Raw genomic sequence first — 19,958 nt, 5'->3', positions numbered from 1 at the left:
GAGAAGCACCTAAAGAAATGTTCAACATCCTTAGTCATCAGGGAGATGATCAAAACAACCCTGAGATTCCACCTCACACCAGTCAGAATGGCTAAGATTAAAAACTCAGGTGACAGCAGATACTGGTGAGGATGTGGAGAAAGAGAAACTTTCCTCCATTGTTGGTGGTATTGCAAACTGGTACAACCACTCTGGAAATCAGTCTGGAGGTTCCTCAGAAAATTGGACATTGAACTGCCTGAGGATCCAGCTATACCTCTCTTGGACATATACCCAAAAGATGCCCCAACATATAAAAAAGATGTGTGCTCCACTATGTTCATCGCAGCCTTATTTATAATAGCCAGAAGCTGGAAAGAACCCAGATGCCCTTCAACAGAGGAAATGATACAGAAAATGTGGTACATTTGCATAATGGAGTACTACTATGCTTTTAAAAACAATGACTACATGAAATTCTTAGGCAAATGAATGAAACTAGAAAATATTATCTTCGGTGAGATAACCCAATCACAAAAGAACACACATGGTATGCACTCACTGATAAGTGGATATTAGCCCAAAAGCTCAGAATACTCAAGATACAATTCATAGACCACATGAAGCTCAAGAAGAATGAAGACCAAAGTATGGATGCTTCAGTCCTTTTTAGAAGGCGGAACAAAATACTCACCGGAGAAAATACAGAGACAAAGTGTCAAGCAGAGGCTGAAGGGCAGGCCATCCAGAGACTGCCCCACCTAGGAATCCATCCCATATACAGTCATCAAACCCAGACACTATTGCAGATGACATGGAGTCCTTACTGACAGGAGCCTGGTATAGCTGTCTCCTGAGAGGCTCTGCCAGATCTGACAACTACAAAGGTGGATGCTGGCACCAACTATTCCACTGAGGACAGAGTCCCCAGTGGAGGAGTTAGAGAAAGGACTGAAGGAGCTGAAGGGGTTTGCAACCCCATAGGAAGAACAATATCAACCAACCAGAACCCCCATATCTCCCAGGGACTAAACCAACAACCAAAGATACACATGAAATGAACCATGGCTCTAGCTGCATATGTAGTAGAGGATAGCCTTGCAGGGCTTCAATGGGAAAGACCCTTGTTCCTTAGAAGGCTCAATGTTCCAGTATAAGGGAATTCCAGGGCAGGGAAGCAGGAGGAAGTAGGTGGGTGGGGGGAGCATCCTCACAGAAGCAGGGACATGGGGATAGGACATGGGGTTTCTGGAAGGGAAACCTGGAAAGGGGCAAACATTTGAAATATAAATTTTAAAAATCCATTAAAAGCAAAGGAAAAAGAGAGTACTAAACTTCAAATGCTTCTCCAAAGACATTGTTAAATCGGTGACTGAAGTAGAAATTTTAGCTCAAATTATTCCAGGTTTCACTGACCCATACCCCTCTTTAATGATGTGAAACACCCATATTCCCAGCAGACAAACCTCCTATTCCTTAGAACTATTCTCTATTCTGCATGTATTTGGAAAGTAAATTTTGAGGCACTTGCAGTAATGTCTGATATTTTTTAGATTTCTTCCAAGTAAGAAAAACATTTAAGTCATCAAAATGTTTCATTGAAGCTTTCTTTCAGCATAGAAATACCACATATTGTCACTATGCAGAATATCAAATCTGAATTGTGATGGCATTTAGAAAATGGTGTAAATTTCAGCATGTGACTGAGTATTTAATTTGAGCCATTGTAGAACGAGATTAAAAGTAGAAGTTTGGTCCTAAAGAAACAGACAAAAGTGATGCTCAGGAAGTTACATTGCCTAGAGACCTCCCAGGAACCAGTGCAGTCTCCAGTGATGTATACCTTAGATTTGCACATCAGTAAAGATACTCAAAGAGTTTAGGAGGAAGGAAGAAGGTGGGATCAAACCAGTGGCTGATGCATTGAGGGAACAATTTATTGAAAACATGAAGAATAATGCTTACCAAAAGAAGGTGACTCTCTTCCATCCTCTAGTCCTGAATCCCTCTCTCTGTCCCGCTTTCTGTGCTTATGGCCTCGATGCCTGTGACGACGATGGCTCTTTCTTCCACCCAGCGGCACATGAACTCCAATAAATAATGTTCGATGACCTTCATTACAAAATAAATGCAAAAACTCTCATTTAGTCCAGAACACAGAAGATTATGAATTACAAGTTAAAAGAATATCTTTTTAATTCAACACAGTAAATTGTTTTTGAGTGTTTATGGTGCATAAGGCTTAGGGCTTGATATATTTTAGCATAGTAGTTGTAAGAATATACTTAGCAAATGTACCACAGATATAAAATTGAATATTATTAATGTTAGTTAATTTTCTGTATTTTGCAGCTATCTTTTTAATTAACTCTCTTAATAATTTCTGTTATCATCTACCATACTATAATTACAATTACATTCTTCATTTAAAAAAATCTGCCTTCTCCCTACACATAATTGCTTTAGTAAACAAGTCTCTATACTGTTTATAATAAAAATGAAGTTCCTACTCATGACAGAGTTTTGGGGGTGTTTTGGTCACTCTCTGTGGTTTGTTTTATCCATATTATTTATTTGTTGTCTTTGTTGATTCTTCTTTTATTTACTCAGGAAAAGGAAAAAGTTAGGCATGTCATTGATTATTCTTGCTACACACACACACACACACACGCGCGCACGCGCGCGCGCGTGCGATATTGGCTCTAAGATATATACTGTGTTGTCAGACTTCTCTCTAGAACTGACAACCTCCATGTTGTCTTACCTACCAGACAAACTCACCGAAGAACCTTCTTGAGGCATGTCAATTTCAGTAAGTTTAGAGAACTCTCGTATTTTTCTTTTTCTTCACGTATGAATTCTCTATCATCTACATTAGTGAATATGCCATCTATTCATTCATCTCTTGCTTTCCTCCGTATCCTGACTGCTACTGTCTTGGTTTGGACTCTCATTAACTTTCCTCAAGATTATTAGAACATCTCTGTGTTTACATTTAGGTCTATGGTACACCTTGAGGTAATTTTATAGAAAGTTTAAGTTCTTGTTCTAGATAACATTATGAATAACCATTGTATCTATATTCTTACCTCCATATCCTAAATATCTAAAATTTACTTTGAATATTAAATTAATCCATTGGATTTCACCTAAATACTTTAATACTTATGTACAAAAAAATTGCACATAAATATCTATAGTAACTTCATTTACAGCTATACATGTCATTTAATAGGAATAAAGGAATGTATCTTTTAGAAAATAAAATATAAGCAAGTAAGAGGATATTTGATAAGCAAGTAAAGTACAAGTTTTAAAAGATAGATTGTATGACTCCCTTGGAAAAATATTGATATTTTAGCACTAAAAACTTTCACAAATGTCAAATAGTACATGTGCCATAATACCAATATCTGTGGCTGTTTGTCTCCTTTCAAACTTCATATATTACTCAGCCCTGATTGTGACTATTTAGGAATCTGGACATTCTATTATTGAAGCAATTTAAGTTAAATAATGTTATAAAGATCTGACTATTATTCCAAAAAGAAGAGACATTAAGGAATCTGTCAAGTAAGCACAGAGACACAAAGAAGTAATTTTAGAATATATAAAGAAACTATTGCCTAGAAGCGGAAGATAGAGGCTTCAGTTCCAACCTACCCATGCCATAGACTCCCTATCTAGAACTGTAGGAAAACTAAATGTTGTTATTTAATCCAGCCTGTGGCATCTTCTAATGGTACTTCTAATTAACACAGAGAAAAAATTTTAACTAAAACCTAGTTCTTATGGTGATATTAAATTTCAGGAGAGAGTTCATTAAATTGTGAGATTTCTTAGATATTCAATGCATACTATTTAGACTGACAGTATTTCCTTTAAAGGATTAAATAAACTAAAAAGTTTTAGTGTCTGTGATTGTACTAAAATTGTGGGGTTTTAATTAAAAAACATATAAAATATTTTTGAAGCAGAATTAAAATACCTCCAAGTTCTAGAAGGATTAGAACCAAGACTGGCATTCTTCTAGCCCTGAAAAAAAATCTGATATAATGTTTATACATTAGTAAGAAAGATTAATAACATAAATATGAAGTAATTATAGAGCAATGCTCTGGAAAAGTCAAGCTAAAGATAGGTTCTATATTTGTTTTATTGTGTGTGCGGATCCACTCGGGGAAGTGAAAAGCAGTAACTGTTCCAACTGCTTCACTTCAGAATACTAAAATGACAACTTATACTCCCAATGAAGCTTATAGACAAAATTAAAGAAAATTAATGCACATCTATGTGTATCTCATCTGTTTATCATTTTATTCATCACAGCATTGCTCTGGGATGCAGTACGTTACAGAGCAGTAATTGAGCTTGGATCAAGTACTTCCTTACATACAAATCTTTTTTCTGCCAAATATTTATACAAGCTTGCGTCTTGTTGTTTTGTTCTGAACTGTAAACATAGAGCAAACACAACTAACTTAGACTTCTGATCTAAAAAGCTAACGTTGAACTAAATGAAGAATATAACATTTAAATTTTACTGGCATTTTCAGGAGATTTTCTACAAGGGCACATCATATTGTGCCAAACCAAGGTGATGTATATGTAATATCTACAAACATACAGATAATATGCAGGCAATATAATGGATAATAAAAGAGAAAGTGTTAAATACAGTATCTGTTACCCAGTAGACACTAATACTTGTCAGTTTGCTTTTCTGTTTACATTGCCAACATTCATGGGCTTAATGGAACAAGAGGTGAGAACAAAATTTCTCAGGCCCGTGTCATTATATATAATGGGAAAAGAAAGCATCTTCAAAAAATGGTGCTGGTCTAACTGGATGTCTGCATACAGAAGAATGCAAATAGATCTATCTGTACTTATCACCCTGCCCCAAACTCAAGTCCAAGTGGATAAAAGACCTAAACATAAAACCAGATACCCTGATAAAAGAGTAAGCAGAAAATAGTCTTGAATGCATATGCAGAAGAGGCAACTTCCTGAACAGAACAACAGCACAGGAACTAAGATTAACAATCAATAAATGGGGCCTCATAAAAATGAAAAGCTTCTGTCAGGCAAAGACATCATCAGAAGGGCAAAATGGCAGCCTACAGAATGGGAAAATATTTTCATCAACCCTGCATCTGACAGAAATCTGATATCCAAAATACATAAAGAACTCAAGAAACTAGACATCAACAAACCAAGTAATCCAATTTAAAGAATAGAGTACAGATCTAAACAGAGAATTCTCAACAAAGAAATCTCTTTAGTAAAAACAGTTCGTAACCTCATGTTTGTTCACCCATCCACCTCATTCCCAGAAGTAACTGCGCAGAGAACCAGGAACTAGAGGCTGGATATTCCAGAGACCCAAGATAGAATCAAACATAAATAGAAAAAAGTCAATGAAACGATTCCTAATGACACTCTCCTATACTCATAGATTGTCATCTATCCCAATTATCATCAGAGAGGCTTTACTGATTAACAGATAGAAGTAAATACAGAAACCCACAGCCAAACATTAGATGGAGCTTGGGGAATCCCACAAAAAAAAAGAGGGAGGGAGCATTGTAGGAGCCAGAAGTGTAAAGGATACCACAAGAAAACCTACAGAATCAACTGACCTGAGCCCATAGAGACTCACTGATGAACCATCCAAGGAGCCTGCATGGGACTTGTTGTGGTTTGCCTTGCCAAGATGTGGTGTGGATAACATGGTTGGTGAACAGAGTTGGTGGACTGGGTGATCAGCATATTGTTGGTTTTATAAATTGCAGAATGGTAATAATGATGCTTAGTTCACCTATGTATAGGAAAAAGTTTTTTAACTGGACAAAAAGGGGGAAATGTTGTGGTTTGCCTTGGGGTTTTCTCTGAATTTGTTAAATAAAGGCAAGAGCGTCTAGATTTGGCAGATCCACATTACACTGTCCTAATCCCAGTTCCCAAATTACTCATCCCTGCACCTTTTATTTACCAAGTCTCCAGCTTCTTCTCCCCCCTGGTACCTCTAACTCCTCTCAGTTCCCCATCGTCTCTCCAACTCCCCCTCTTCTTCCTCCTGGCTTCCTTCTCTAACCCCTCCTCCTCAACTGTCAATCCCACCCCCCCCCCTCCTCAGGTTCCTCGCTCAACTGTCTCCAACTGTCAACTGTCAACCTAACCTCTGAATCTAATCCCCTCTCACTCCCCAACTCCTACCTCTGCCCAAATCTCACGCTCTTGCCTTTATTTAACAAATTCAGAGAAAACCCCAAGGCAAACCACAACATTTCCCCCTTTTTGTCCAGTTAAAAAACTTTTTCCTATACATAGGTGAACTAAGCATCATTATTACCATTCTGCAATTTATAAAACCAACAATATGCTGATCACCCAGTCCACCAACTCTGTTCACCAACCATGTTATCCACACCACATCTTGGCAAGGCAAACCACAACATTTCCTCCTTTTTGTCCAGTTAAAAAACTTTTTCCTATACATAGGTGAACTAAGCATCATTATTACCATTCTGCAATTTATAAAACCAACAATACGCTGATCACCCAGTCCATCAATTTTGTTCATTAACCATGTCATCTATACTAAAAACTATACTTGACTATATCCTGGTTCTAGATCCTATGCCATCCTAAAACTACTCTAACAGATTTATCATCTTTCTCAATACTAAACCATTCGGGTTGTCTATGAGACTACTAGTCTCCAACCACATCAGAAATCCAAGAATGATTAATATTACCTGAAAACATAGGAAGCACAAAACATGGCTTCCAAGCTTAGCCAATTTTATAAAGACTGCTGATCACCTGGACAGTCCCCTTATTCCTTAATATGCTGGAGCATCAGTCTTCAGCCTTCTGGCCCAGGATCATCTGACAGACCTTATCAATGCAGATTTTGAAGGGCTGATCACCCTGCCTCGGCAGAGATTATCAGTCGACTATTCTGCATAATTTGTCCCTTTCTGGACAGTGTCTTGTCTGTAGATGAATTGAAGCAATTTGCTCAGTGGCTGCATTACCACGATTTGAGCAACTCCATTGATGCTCAAGTTCTTCTTCGAGTCTAAGGGCCCTGTCAGGGCAGACAAGTCTCTAGTAAAATGATCTAGATGAAGAAATGTCCATAAACAGGTTATTCTTTGGACTTCTGATGCCCTTGAAGATTTCCTATCTACATAGGCGTTTCTTAACTGTTAAGCATATAGTACCTTTGGCCCTCTCTAATCGAAATATTTACAAAACCCATCTAAACTGACTTAGAACCATAACCTTGCCATCTGACCCTTAGCTGGTACTGGTTAATCAACTAAAAATAATGTATAACAGCAGTTATAGGACCGGGTCTAAGACTTGTATTCTTAGATGCATAGTGGAGGCACAATGCCCATGTTAAAGTAGCAATATTAATCTCAATTATAAATCAACAAGAAAGTATACCATTGAAAACCTCGCATTTGTGTAAAATGCATTCTATACCAATGAAAAGATTACAGCTTCAACTTTGTATCAATTACAAACATTTCTATCAATGTAAAATATAGCGGTAAAATTTTGTTTAAGAGTAAGTTTGCCAATCTATCTGTTTGTCTATTTCTCTAATTTCTATGTATTACTATATCTAAGAAGGATACAAAAAAGGAAAGGAAAAGTAGCAATCCCTGAGTTTACATTCTCTAGTTTCCCCTGCCCAAAGCTACATTTGTATTGTATCCCTTAAAAGAAAACTTATCCACAGTTCTTAAAATAAACAGAACCATCCACCCCAACATAAGGAAATGGGACGACGATCTTCCTTGTCTGCTTCTAGCTGGATTGGGGCGAAGAATTCCTTCTGGGGCCCAAGGGTATTAGGAAAAGTTGGCTTTGTCCATAGAGCTAGCCAGGATTTGCCTGCCAGTCATTCTGTGCTGAGAAAGTTCATCGCTTAGCTGATATCTTGACTATGACAGTCTGAAGGGCTGGATAAGTAAGATGTCCATTCTGGGAAAGTTCTGAAAGCAGGCCTTTAAATCAAGCATCTTCAGTGTAATTAAGGGAGAATCAAACACGAAGTTGGACTGGAAAGTCCCGGAATCTCAGCATCCCAGAGTGTGTATCATTTCAGAGCTATCTTTCTCTTCCTTCATCCTGCAGCACACAAAACTTTACAAGCATTATATAGTTCTATAAGCATTTTCAAATGGGATAAGCAGGGTGCACAGTTTAGTAAATAAAGATCAAAAAAAAAAAATGACTACCTTTTTTCAGGTTAGGTTAATCATATAATTAAACCGTAACATAATACATACGTATTACAAGTTATGAGGAATTTGCACTCAAAATATCACTGGCTGTTTATAGACATTTCAGTCTCAGCCAGTTCATACACGGAGACCTAAACAACCTCATATATACATCACCTATTTGTTGATCGTCTTAGTCTCCTTTTTCTTCTGTTGGGGTGGATGGTTCTGTTTATTTTTAGGGGTTAGAGAAGGAAGCCAGGAGGAAGAAGAGAGGGAGTTGGAGAGACGATGGGGAACTGAGAGGAGTTAGAGGTACCAGGGGGGAGAAGAAGCTGGAGACTTGGTAAATAAAAGGTGCAGGGATGAGTAATTTGGGAACTGGGATTAGGACAGTGTAATGTGGATCTGCCAAATCTAGACGCTGGATTGCTTTAATGCTAAATGAGTGTGTTTTTTTTTAAGAAAGAGTCTCAATTTAAGTAAGTGTGGCTGGGCTGAGTTTATGCCAGATATCCAGCAGATATCTGGGGCACTGAAGTGTGGAACCCTAGCAGGGTAAAAACACCAGTTGTATGCTCTTTTGTGTAAGAGTCTCAGTATAAGAAAGTGTGTGGCTGGGTTGTGTTTCTGCCAAGATATCCAGAAGATATCTGGGGAAGCGAGGTGTGGAACCCTAGCAGGGAAAAACACCCTGAGGGAAAACATTCCACCCCCGGTTTTCGTTTATACATTTTTACTTTTACTTTATTTTTATTTATTTACGACAACAGGGACTGACTAGGCCCTCCACACTTATGTTATGTAACTGTATAGCTTGGTCTTGTTATGGGACTCCTAAAGTTGGGAAAAGGATCTGTCTCTGACTCTGTTGCCTCAATTTGGGACCCTTCGCCCCTAGTGGGTTGCCTGGTCTATCCTTAATAGAAGAGAAGGTGCCTAGAATTACTGCAGTTTGATATGCCATGACTGGTTGACATCCACTTATGCTGGCCCTTTTTTGAAGAGAAACTGAGGAGGAATAAACCAAGAGAGGAAAGAAGGGAGGTGGGGAGGAGTAGAGAAATGGTGGGGAGACAAGGGAGGGCTCATTCTGGTCAGAATTTAAAATTAATAAAGTTAAATTAACAATAACAAAAATCAAGAAGCCCTGTACAACATTCTGAGACAAGGAATCTGCAAAGATGAAGCTGAGCTTGTTTCCTGTTGCTCGTCTACTGCAGGTTATGCAGCCAGACTTAATAGTTTGTTGATTCTCCCACCACCACTTCACCCACCACTGACTATAACTGATACTTCCCTTCCTCAATCCATATTCCATGCTTGCTCAGTCTTCTGGTCATACCCAGCTGCCCTGAGCAGCCTGTTATCCCTGCCAGACCTCCATTCTCCCACCATCTCTCCTCCCATGTTCATCAGATCTGCTGCTCCTGAATCATACAGCCCAATGATACCCACCAGAGGCCTGTCACATCAGGATCATCAAGGATACTCCTGATATTTACTACAACAGGAACATGCAGAACTAAAGCCTTCTAAATGGCTAAAAGTCCTGAAAAAAAACCACAATCAACAAAGGCCAGGCAATTTGACACCATTAGAGCATGGTATCATACTAGAGCAAGCCCTGGATATCTTCTTCGAACCAAAGCACAATAAAGTGACCTTAAGTTTAACTTTATTAAGAGGATAGAGGCCTTTAAAGAGGAAATTAATCCAGAAAAATACAATCAGGTAGAGGCTTTAAAAAGGAAACAAATAAATCCCTTAAAGTAATACAAGAATTAAACAATTAAATGAAATAAATAAAACCGTTCAAGACCTGAAAGTAGAAATAGAAATGGTAAAGAAAATATAAACTGAGTGAATTCTGGAGATGGTAAACCTAGGGAAGAGAACAGGAACCACAGATGCACGCATCCACAAGAGAATACAGGAGATGAAAGAGAGAATCTCATCCCTGGAAGATACAATAGAAGAAATTGATGCATCAGGCAAGAAAATGTTAAATCTAAAAAATTCCTGGCAGGAAATATCCAGGAATTCTGTGATTTGAAGAAAAGAGCCAACCTAAGAATAATCTGAATAGAAGAATGTAAAGAATTGTAGCTCCGTGGGCCAGAACATAGTTTCAACAAAATCATAGAAGAAAACATTTACAACTTAAAGAAAGAGATGCCTATAAATAAACAAGAAGCTTAAAGAGCACCAAAATAGATTGGACTAGAAAATCCTCCTGATACATAATAATCAAAACACAAACTCTTCCGAACAAAGAAAGAATATTAAAAGCGGCAAGGGGAAAAGACCAGGTAACATACAAAGGCAGACGTATCAGAATTATAACCAACTTCTCAACAGAGACTCTAAAAACTAGAGAGGCCTGAACAGATACATTGCAATCTCTAAAAACCCATGGATATCAAACTAGACTAATATACCCAGCAAAACTCTCAATCACCATAAATGGAGAAAACAAAATATTTCAAGACAAATTCAAATTTAAACAATAGTCTACTTAAAAATCCAAACCTACAGAAAACACTACAAGGAAAACTCCAATCCGAAGAGTTGAGCAAAACTCTATCTAAAATTCTATCTATGCATAAACAAGGGAAGCACAAACACACACACACACACACACACACACACACACACACACACACACACACAAACCACCACCACCACCACCAACAACAACAACAACAAAATAACAGGAATTAACAATCACTGATCGCTCTCAACATCAATGGACTCAATTTCCCAACAAAAAGACACAGGCTAACAATGAATATGAAAGCAGGATCATCATTCTGCTCCATACAAGAAACACTCCTCAGCAACAAAGATAGACATTACCTCAAAATAAAGGGATTTAAAAAGTTATCCAAGCAAATGGACACAAGAAGCAAGCTGGAGTAGCCATATTAATATCTAATAAAATAGACGTTCAAACAAAATTTATCAAAAGAGACAGGGAAGGACAATTTATACTCATTAAAGAAAAATTTACCAAGATGATATCTCAATTCTTTCTTAATATCTATGCCCCAAATACAACAGTAACGCACTTGTAAAAGAAACATTGCTAAAACTTAAATCAAACCCCATTCCATAATAGTGGGAGACTTCAACACCCCACTTTCACTGTTCAATAGGTCATCAACACAAAAACTAAAGAAAACAATAATGAAAGTAAAATGACGTGAAACAAATGGACCTTACAGGCATCTACAAAATATTTCACCCAAACACAAAAGAATATGCCCTTTTCTCAGCTCCTCATGGAGCCCTCTCCAAAACTGGCCATGTAGTTTGTCATAAAGCAAACCTCAGTAGATACAAAAAAATTGAAATAACATCTTGTATCTTATCAGACCACCATGGATTAAAGCTTGGCTTTAACAACAACAAAAACCCAGAAAGCGCACATTCATTAAAACTGAATAACTTTGTATTCAATGATGTCTGGGTTAGGGACGAAATAAATTAAAGACTTTCTAGAATTCAATGAAAATGAAGGCCCAATATACCAAAAATTATGAGACACAATGAAAGCAGTGCTAAGAGAAAAATTCATAGCACTAAGTGCCTCCAGAAAGAAATTAGAAAGTTCTCAAATCAGTAGTTTGAAAGTACATCTACCCAGCTATACCTCTCCTAGGCTTATACCCAAAAGATACTCCAACATAGAACAAAGACACGTGCTCCACTATGTTCATAGCAACCTTATTTATAATAGCCAGAATTAGAAAGAACCCAGATGCCTTTCAACAGAGGGATACAGAAAATGTGGTACATCTACACAATGGAGTACTACTCAGCAATCAAAAACAATGACTTCATAAAATTCATAGGCAAATGGAATGAACTAGAAAATATAATCCTGAGTGAGGCAACCCAGTCACAGAAAAACACACATGGTATGCACTCACTGATAAGTGGATATTAGCCCAAAAGCTCGAATAATCCAAGATGTGATCCATAGACCACAGGAAGCTCAAGAAGAAGGATGACCAAAATGCAGATGCTTCCACTCCTTCTTAAAAGGGGAACAAAAATATCCATAGGAGGGGATATGGAGGCAAAGTTTAGAGCAGAGACTGAAGGAATGGCCATTCAAAGCCTGCCCCACATGTGATCCATATACATATATAGTCACCAAAACTAGATAAGACTAGATGAAGCTAAGAAGTGCATGCTGAAAGGGACCGGATATAGATCTCTCCTGAGAGACACAATCAGAGCATATCAAATACAAGGTGAATGCCAGCAGCAAACCACTGAACTGAGAATGGGACCCCCTTTGGGGGAATTAGGGGAAGAATTGAAAGAGCTGAAGGAGCTTCCAACCCCATAAGAACAACAATGCCAACCAACCAGAACTTCCAGGGACTAAACCACTACCCAAAGACTATACATGGACTGACCCTGGGCTCCAACTGCATATATAGCAGAAAATAGCCTTGTTGGGGCATCAATGGAAGGGGAAGCCCTTGGTCCTGCCAAGGTTGGACCCCCCAGTGCAGAGGAATGTTGGGAGGGAGGGTAAGGGGAGGTGGATGGGGGGAACACTCTTATGGGGTAAGAGAAGGGGACAGGGGGCTTATGGACAGGAAACCGGGAAAGGGAATAACATTTGAAATGTAAATAAAGAAATATATCCATTTTCTTTATAAAAGAAACTTATATTTGTACTGAACATACACATTTTTCCTTGTTCTTCTCTCCCTAAGCAATACAACAGAATAACTAGTCCATTGCAAAATCAACATCTACCTCATATTAGCAGGTATTATAAGTAAGCTATGGGTGCTTTAGAGTGTATAATAAGATGGCCCTAGATTAATGAGAATTTACCACTTCATATATGAGAGCAGCATAAGAAATAAAAAAAAGTACATCTAAAAGCTCTAGAAATAAAGAAGCAACATGCTGAAGAGGAGTAGAAGGCAGGAAATAATAAAAAGGGCTGAAATAGTCCAATATTTCATATGAAATATCCTCAAACTATTCCATAAGTAGAAACAAAGGAACACTGCCAAACTCATTCTATGAGGCCACGGTCACCCTGATACCTAAACCATATAAGGACTCAACAAAGAGAATTTCAGACCAATTTCTCTTATGAACATTGATGCAAAAAATTCAATAAAATAATCGCAAACTGAATCCAGAAACACGATATTCAAAAATCTATCAATGTAACCCATCATATAAATAAACCAAAAGAAAAAAATCACATGGTCATCTCATTAGATGCTGAAAAAAATCCTTTGGCAAGGGCAACACTCCTCCATTGCTGGTTGGAATGCACACTTGTACGACCACTTTGGAAATCAATTTGGAAATTTCTCAGAAAACTGGAAATAGTTCTACCTTAAGACCTAGCTATACTACTCCTGGACATATAACTAAAATATACACACTATACCACAAGGATATTTGCTCAACTATGTTCATGATAGCTTTATGCATAATAGCCAGAAACTGGAAACAACCTAGATGTCCCTCAACTGAATAACAGATAAAGAAAATGTAGTACATAAGTACAATGGGATACTACTCAGCTTTAATAAACAAAGACATTATGGATCTTGCAGGCAAATTGAATGGAACCTGAGAATATCATCCTGAGTGAGGTAATGCAAACCTAAAGGGACATATATGGTATGTATTCATTTACAAGTGGATACTAGACATAAAGGACAGAATATCCATGCTACACTCCATAGACCTAAAGAAGCTGAAAAAGAAGGAAGGCTTGAATCTAACTTAGAAGGAGGCAGATTGAGGGAGCGGAAATGGGGTGGGGCTCAGGATCAGGTGTGGGGAGAGACAGGAGAGAAGGCCAGAGAGCCAGGAGAATGAATAGAAATCTGCAGCATAGGGGGAGCATTGGGGGAGCATCTGGAGAATATGCCAGAGACCTGGGATGCAGGAGACTCCCAGGGATCAATGGGGTGACCATAGTTGAGCTCACAGCAGTAGGGATATGGAACCTGAAGAGGCTGCTTCCTGTAGCCAGGCAGGAACCCCACTGGAATGATAGGAACACCAACCCACCACAAATCTTTTTAACCCCAAATTCATCCTGTAAAAAAAAATGCAGGGCCTGGGATGGAGTAGAGACTGAGGGGAGGGCCAATCAATTACCAGTTACTGGCTGAACTTTAGACCTTCCCATGTTTTAGCACCAATCCCTGACACTATCCATGATACTCTGTTATACTTGCAGAGAGGAGCCTAGCATAGCTGTCCTCTGAGAGACTCTACCTAAAGCTCACTCAGACAAATGCAGATACCTACAGCCAAACATTAGATGGAGCTCAGAACTCTTATGGAAGAGTTGGGGGAAGAATTGAAGGCCGAGAAGGGGATGGAAACTCCGCAGGAAGACTGGCAGTTAACTAACCTGGATCCTTGGGGGCTCTCAGGCACTGAACCATCAATCAAAGAGCATATACTCCCCACCCCTGCTGCACATATTTACCAGGTATGCAGCACACTCTTCATGTGGATTCCCCAACAAATGGAGTGGGGGCTGTCCCAAAAACTGTTACCTGTGTGGGGAATATGTTCCCCTAATTGTGCTGCCTTGTCTGGCCTCAGTGGGAAAGGATCCACCCTCTCAGAGGAGAAAGGGAGGGGGGCTGGCAGGGCAAACTGTGTGAGGGGGAACCTGGAGCGAGGGCAGCAATCAGGATGTAAAGTGAATTATTTTAAAATGCTAAAAAAAATGCTTAAAAAAAGAGAGTAGTTTGTTTGCTTAATGAAATTCATTGGATGAAACTAAATTTTCATTTGCAAGTGGTTATCAATTGGTGACAGCTCGGTTAGAGATGGGGCAAGGGTCAACTTATTCTTTCAGCTCTAGGGCGCCATGCAGAGCAGAGCCATGCAGGTCCTGTACATCATGCTACTTCATTCTCTGTGAAATTATATATGTGCTTATCATTTTGTTTAGAGGACCTTGTTTTCTTGGAGTTCTCCTTTACTTCTGTCTCTCATGTTGCTTCTGTCTCCTCTTCCAGAGGGTTCCCTGTGACCTGAGGAAGGGGGTTTGATGGAGACATCCCCGTCCTGTTTGGGGCTGAGTGTACAGTGGTCTCTCTCCACAAAGTTAGACTGTGTATTTGTTCCCATCTGCTGCAGGATGACGCTTCTCTGAAAATGGCTGAGCAAGGCACTGATGTATAAATATAGCAGAATGTCATTAGGAGTCATTTTATTGTTTCAACAAGGCCTGACATTATTACTAATGCTATAGTAGGCCTATAGCCTAGCATGGCTGCCCTCCAAGAGGCCTAACAGGCAGCTGATCAAGACAGACACAGATACTTACACCCAAACAACGGACTGAAGTTGGGGACCCCTGTGGTCGAATTAGGGAAAGGTTGGAAGAAGTTGTGGAGGGGGGTGATCTTATAGGAAGACCAGCAGTCTCAACTAACCTGGATCCCTGAGATCTCTCAGATACTGAGCCACCAACCAGGCAGCACACACTAGGTGGTATGAAATCTAACCCTTGAGAGACTTGAGGCCTCAGGAAGTAGGGAGGCCTGGGGTGGGGGGGTGGGAAGGGCATCCTCTTGGAGATAGGAGGAAGGAGAAATTGGATGAGGAACTATCTGAGGGCAGACCCAGAGGGGCTTTAGGACTGGACTGTAAAAAAAAAGATTAAAGATAATTTTATAAAGAAAGAAAAGAAGGAAGGAAAGAAAGAAAGAAAGGAAGGAGGGAGGGAGGGAAGGAGGAGGGAGGGGGAGGGAGGGAGGAGGGAGGGAGGAGGGGACGGAAGAAGGATGTTCAAAAAAAAATTAAACATGGTTTAGCCCTGGGTCAATGGGCTCTAGTCTCAGGTTCTTTGGCCACCCAGGCAGTGTTGATTATGGGTTTTAGCTACAGGATTGAGCCTTATGTTAAATTAGATATTGGTTAGTTACTCCCACAAGTTGTGTGCCTGCCTTATACTAACATATCTTGCAGAGAGGATACCACTGTATATCACAGGGTTTGTGGCTATATTGCTATTTGCATTTCACTCTTGGTATCATGCACAGAAAAATTCTGTATCAAAGATGATAGAGCTCAATCTCTCCATATTGAATGAGTCGTGTTATATTGTCTTCAACAATGGGGCCTTGCAGTCAGTTTGTGGAGAGCAACCTGTCTGGAAAACAGCCTGGGATACTCATGACCCTTTTAGCCAACACTTCAATTAGATGTAACCTAATCCCCCTACTGGAAGCTTCATTTGGTGACAAGAAATGGCCAGGTGGGAAGCTCTGTCTCCCCATTATTTGGCCATTTCATTTAGATTGCCTTCATATATGTATACCTTTTAGGAAGCTTCTACTGTATTATGTTTCTATACTACCCCTCAAATGCTCATTAATTTTAGCTGTCTCTCCTCATATTCCCTCCCTCGTCATCTTCTTCCTCCTCTTCTCGATCATATGGTTCCAGCCCCCTCAACTATTTTTTTCCTAGAGAGATCTATCCGTACACCCCCTACCCCTTAACCTATATCTAACATGTATGGTTCTACAGATAGTAGCATGCTATTGACTTAGTAGCAAATATTCACATATAAGCAAATATATACCTTATTTGTCATTCTGGGTCTGCGTTACCTCACTCAGGAAGATTTTTTCTAATTCCATGCATTTGCCTGAAAATTTCATGTGTTTTAATGTCTGAGTAATACTGCATGCGTAAATGTACCACAATTTCTTTATCCATTCTTCTGTTGACGGACATCTAGGTTATTTCAAGTTTGTGTCTATTGTGACTATTCCCGAGACGGTGCCTTTGTCGTAGAATAAACTATTCTTTGTATGTACAGCTATAGGATTTCTTTGTTGTTTTGTTTTCTCTTGTTGAAGTTAGCCATTCTGGCAGGTGTAGGATGAAATCTCAAAGTAGTTTTAATTTACGTTTTCCTGATGACAAATGATATTGAACATTTCTTTGTATTTCAGTTATTTGCTGTTCTTCTATTGAAAATATGGTTTACATTTGTACCTCATTTTTAAAATGGGTTATTTGTTTTCTTGATATCTAGTTTTTTTGAGTTGTTTCTTTATTACAGATATTAGCCCTCTATTTTATGTAGAGTTGATAAAATTTATTTTAAATTCTGTTTGCAATAGCCAGAAGCTGGAAACAACCCAGATGTTCCCTGACAGAAAAATGGATACAGAAAATGTGGTTCATTTACACAATGAAATACTATTCAGCTATTAAAAATGAAGACATTCTGAGTCTTGCAGGCAAATGGATGAACTAGAAAATACCCTTCTGAGTGATAAAACTCAGACCCAAAAGGACATGCAAGGTATATTCTCACTAGTAAGTGGATATTAGCCAAAATGAAAAAAAAAGGTACAGAATACCCAAGATACAGTCCACAGAACTCAAAAAGGTCAATGAGCTAAAGGGCCCGAGTGAGGGACACCTCAGTCATCCTTGGGAGGGAGAAGAAAGCAACCACAAGGTGGGGAGGCAGGGGAGGGAAAAGGGAGGTGGATAGGGGGAGAGGGGGACATGATCTGGTATTGGGTAGGGGAAAAGGTCTGAAGCCCTGAGGACCAGCAGAAAGAATGGAAATAGGTGACCTCAGGAGGAAGGAGGTTGGGAGGACCCTCCAGAATGTACCAGAGACCTGGGAAGTAAGAGACTCTCAGGACTCAAAGGGGTGGAGGGGGCCCTATAGTGAGGAGAGGGAACTTGTTGAGCCCACCTCCAGCAGAAAGACAGGGCACAAGTGAGGGATGGGGACTAACCAATCAGCTTCAGCTGGCAAAGTATCAACTTCCTACAGATGCAGAAGTCAGCTGATTTAGGATAGAACGAATAACTAGTAGATTTCCACTTGAACCAAGTATCTATAATAATACCCTAGTTTGGTTGTTTTTGGTTGTTGCTGTTGTTGTTGTTGTTGTTGTTGCTGTGAACTACCAAAAACCAACTTGGAGATGATAGGGTTTCTTTCATTTTACATCTTATAATCCCATCAAGAGAAGCAAGGGCAGGAGCTCAAAGATGCAACCTGAAAGCAAGAAATGCAGCAGAGACCATGGAGGAACACTTCTTCCTGTCTGTCATACTCCCTTACTTATCCTTACGTAGTCTTTTAATACAGTTCTGCCCCATCTGCTATGGATGCTGCAACGCAGTGGTCTGGGCCCTCTCACAAAGATGATCAAGAAAATGATCCACAGACATTCCCACAGGACCACCTGATTCAGGCAATTCTTCATTTAGATTTTCTCTCCTCAGGTGTGTTTCAATGACAACAAAACTAGCCAGTGCAGATAGGGCCGTTGCTGTTTGATTCCATTAACTTTTGGGTCGGTTTGTTATACTACCAAGACCAGTGGATAAGACGTATTTGGAACAAAAAGTTTAAATTATAAAAGATTGATAAATATAAGATACAGTGTTTAAAGAAATGTGGCATAAATTATTTTCATTGGAGAATGTTAACTGTGACAGATATCTCAAAGAAAAATAAATGATGAAGGAATCAAAAAATATTCATTCTACATATGGCTAGCATTGGCAGTGATAACAAACTGTGTAAGGGTAAATCCAAGGATACTCGAAAAAGTATGATGTACATTACTAACATAACGCCTTCCTTAGTTCAAGACAGTTGCTTTGTGCAGTGCTGTGACAGAAAACAGCAGAAAAGGCTTCATGCCCCTAGAAGAGTTGAGATCTCTGCACAAGTGAAAACTTGTCACCCTGTAAGCTCTGCACAAGTGAAAACTTGTCACCCTGTAAGCTCTATCAGAGCATTGAGACACTAATGTCCAATGACAAAAATGTTGGGAACTCTCACTTGTAACATTTTTCTGTTTAAATTATTTATAAAAACCAGCTATATCTATATGTAGGTATTAAATACAGTACTAGTCAAAGACATGTGTTTAAAAATAAGTAAAGAAGTTAAATCATAAAGATATTCACCCAGTGAGAAGTTACTATTAACAAATGATAAGGATACTGCAAACAGCAATGGAAGACATTCTGGAATTTTTTTAAAGATTTATTTTATTTATTTGAGTACACTGCAGCTGTTGGACACACCAGAAGAGGGCATAGAATCCCATTACAGATGGTTGTGAGCCACCGTGTGGTTGCTGGGAATTGAATTCATGACCTCTGGAAGAGCAGTAGAGCTCTTAACGACTGAGCCATCTCTCCAGCCCCGCATCCCAGATTTCTTATTAAGAACAACCACGGAGAGCATCAAACAAGAGTGAGACTGAATCCCTTGTACAAATTACAACTGACTTCTGCTAAAATGAGCACGACACAAGAAAGGATTTTCTCTTGTGTGTAAACCAAGCGGAGGCTTAGAAACTATGGAAAATAGTTCTGTTTCAAAAAATAACATATGAATGAGTTTCAGGTGATTGGAGAACTCTGAGAAAAACATCATATAAGGAATCATCAAATATTAGATCATCCAATGGTAGTCTGATGGGTCTGGGAGCAGCCAGAAGAAAAAGAACAACTTTTCACTTTTCACATATGCGTTGATGCTCTTACAATACAGGGGCCAGATTACAGACACAGACCCACTGGAAAAGTTGTGTGACCCTTTGAGGAACATGAGAAACGATTGCTTCTGAAAAGGAACCCCTGGAAGCTCTCCTAAAGCATGTAAGGAATTGAACATACACCAAATGTATAAGCAAGCTTCCTTACAGGCGCACTCAG

The 19,958-nt window shown here is 39.2% G+C and overlaps 1 protein-coding gene across 5 annotated transcripts in view; it reads right to left on the bottom strand.

Moving 5' to 3' along the window:
• The window catches only part of Slc4a10 (solute carrier family 4 member 10), a 279,408-nt gene that overhangs the window by 140,547 nt on the left and 118,903 nt on the right, over nucleotides 1-19,958 (bottom strand). For all 5 annotated transcript variants that reach the window (XM_032903383.1, XM_032903384.1, XM_032903385.1 and 2 more), the window contains exon 3: nucleotides 1,945-2,091. In XM_032903383.1, the coding sequence (XP_032759274.1) occupies nucleotides 1,945-2,091 (147 nt within the window). The remainder of the gene's footprint in view (nucleotides 1-1,944; nucleotides 2,092-19,958) is intronic.

The sequence above is a fragment of the Rattus rattus genome, chromosome 5 (genome assembly GCF_011064425.1).
Source record: "Rattus rattus isolate New Zealand chromosome 5, Rrattus_CSIRO_v1, whole genome shotgun sequence".
Classification (NCBI taxonomy): domain Eukaryota; kingdom Metazoa; phylum Chordata; class Mammalia; order Rodentia; family Muridae; genus Rattus; species Rattus rattus.
The sequence above is the reverse complement of the archived record's forward strand: the minus strand, read 5'-3'. Positions and strand labels throughout refer to the sequence as shown.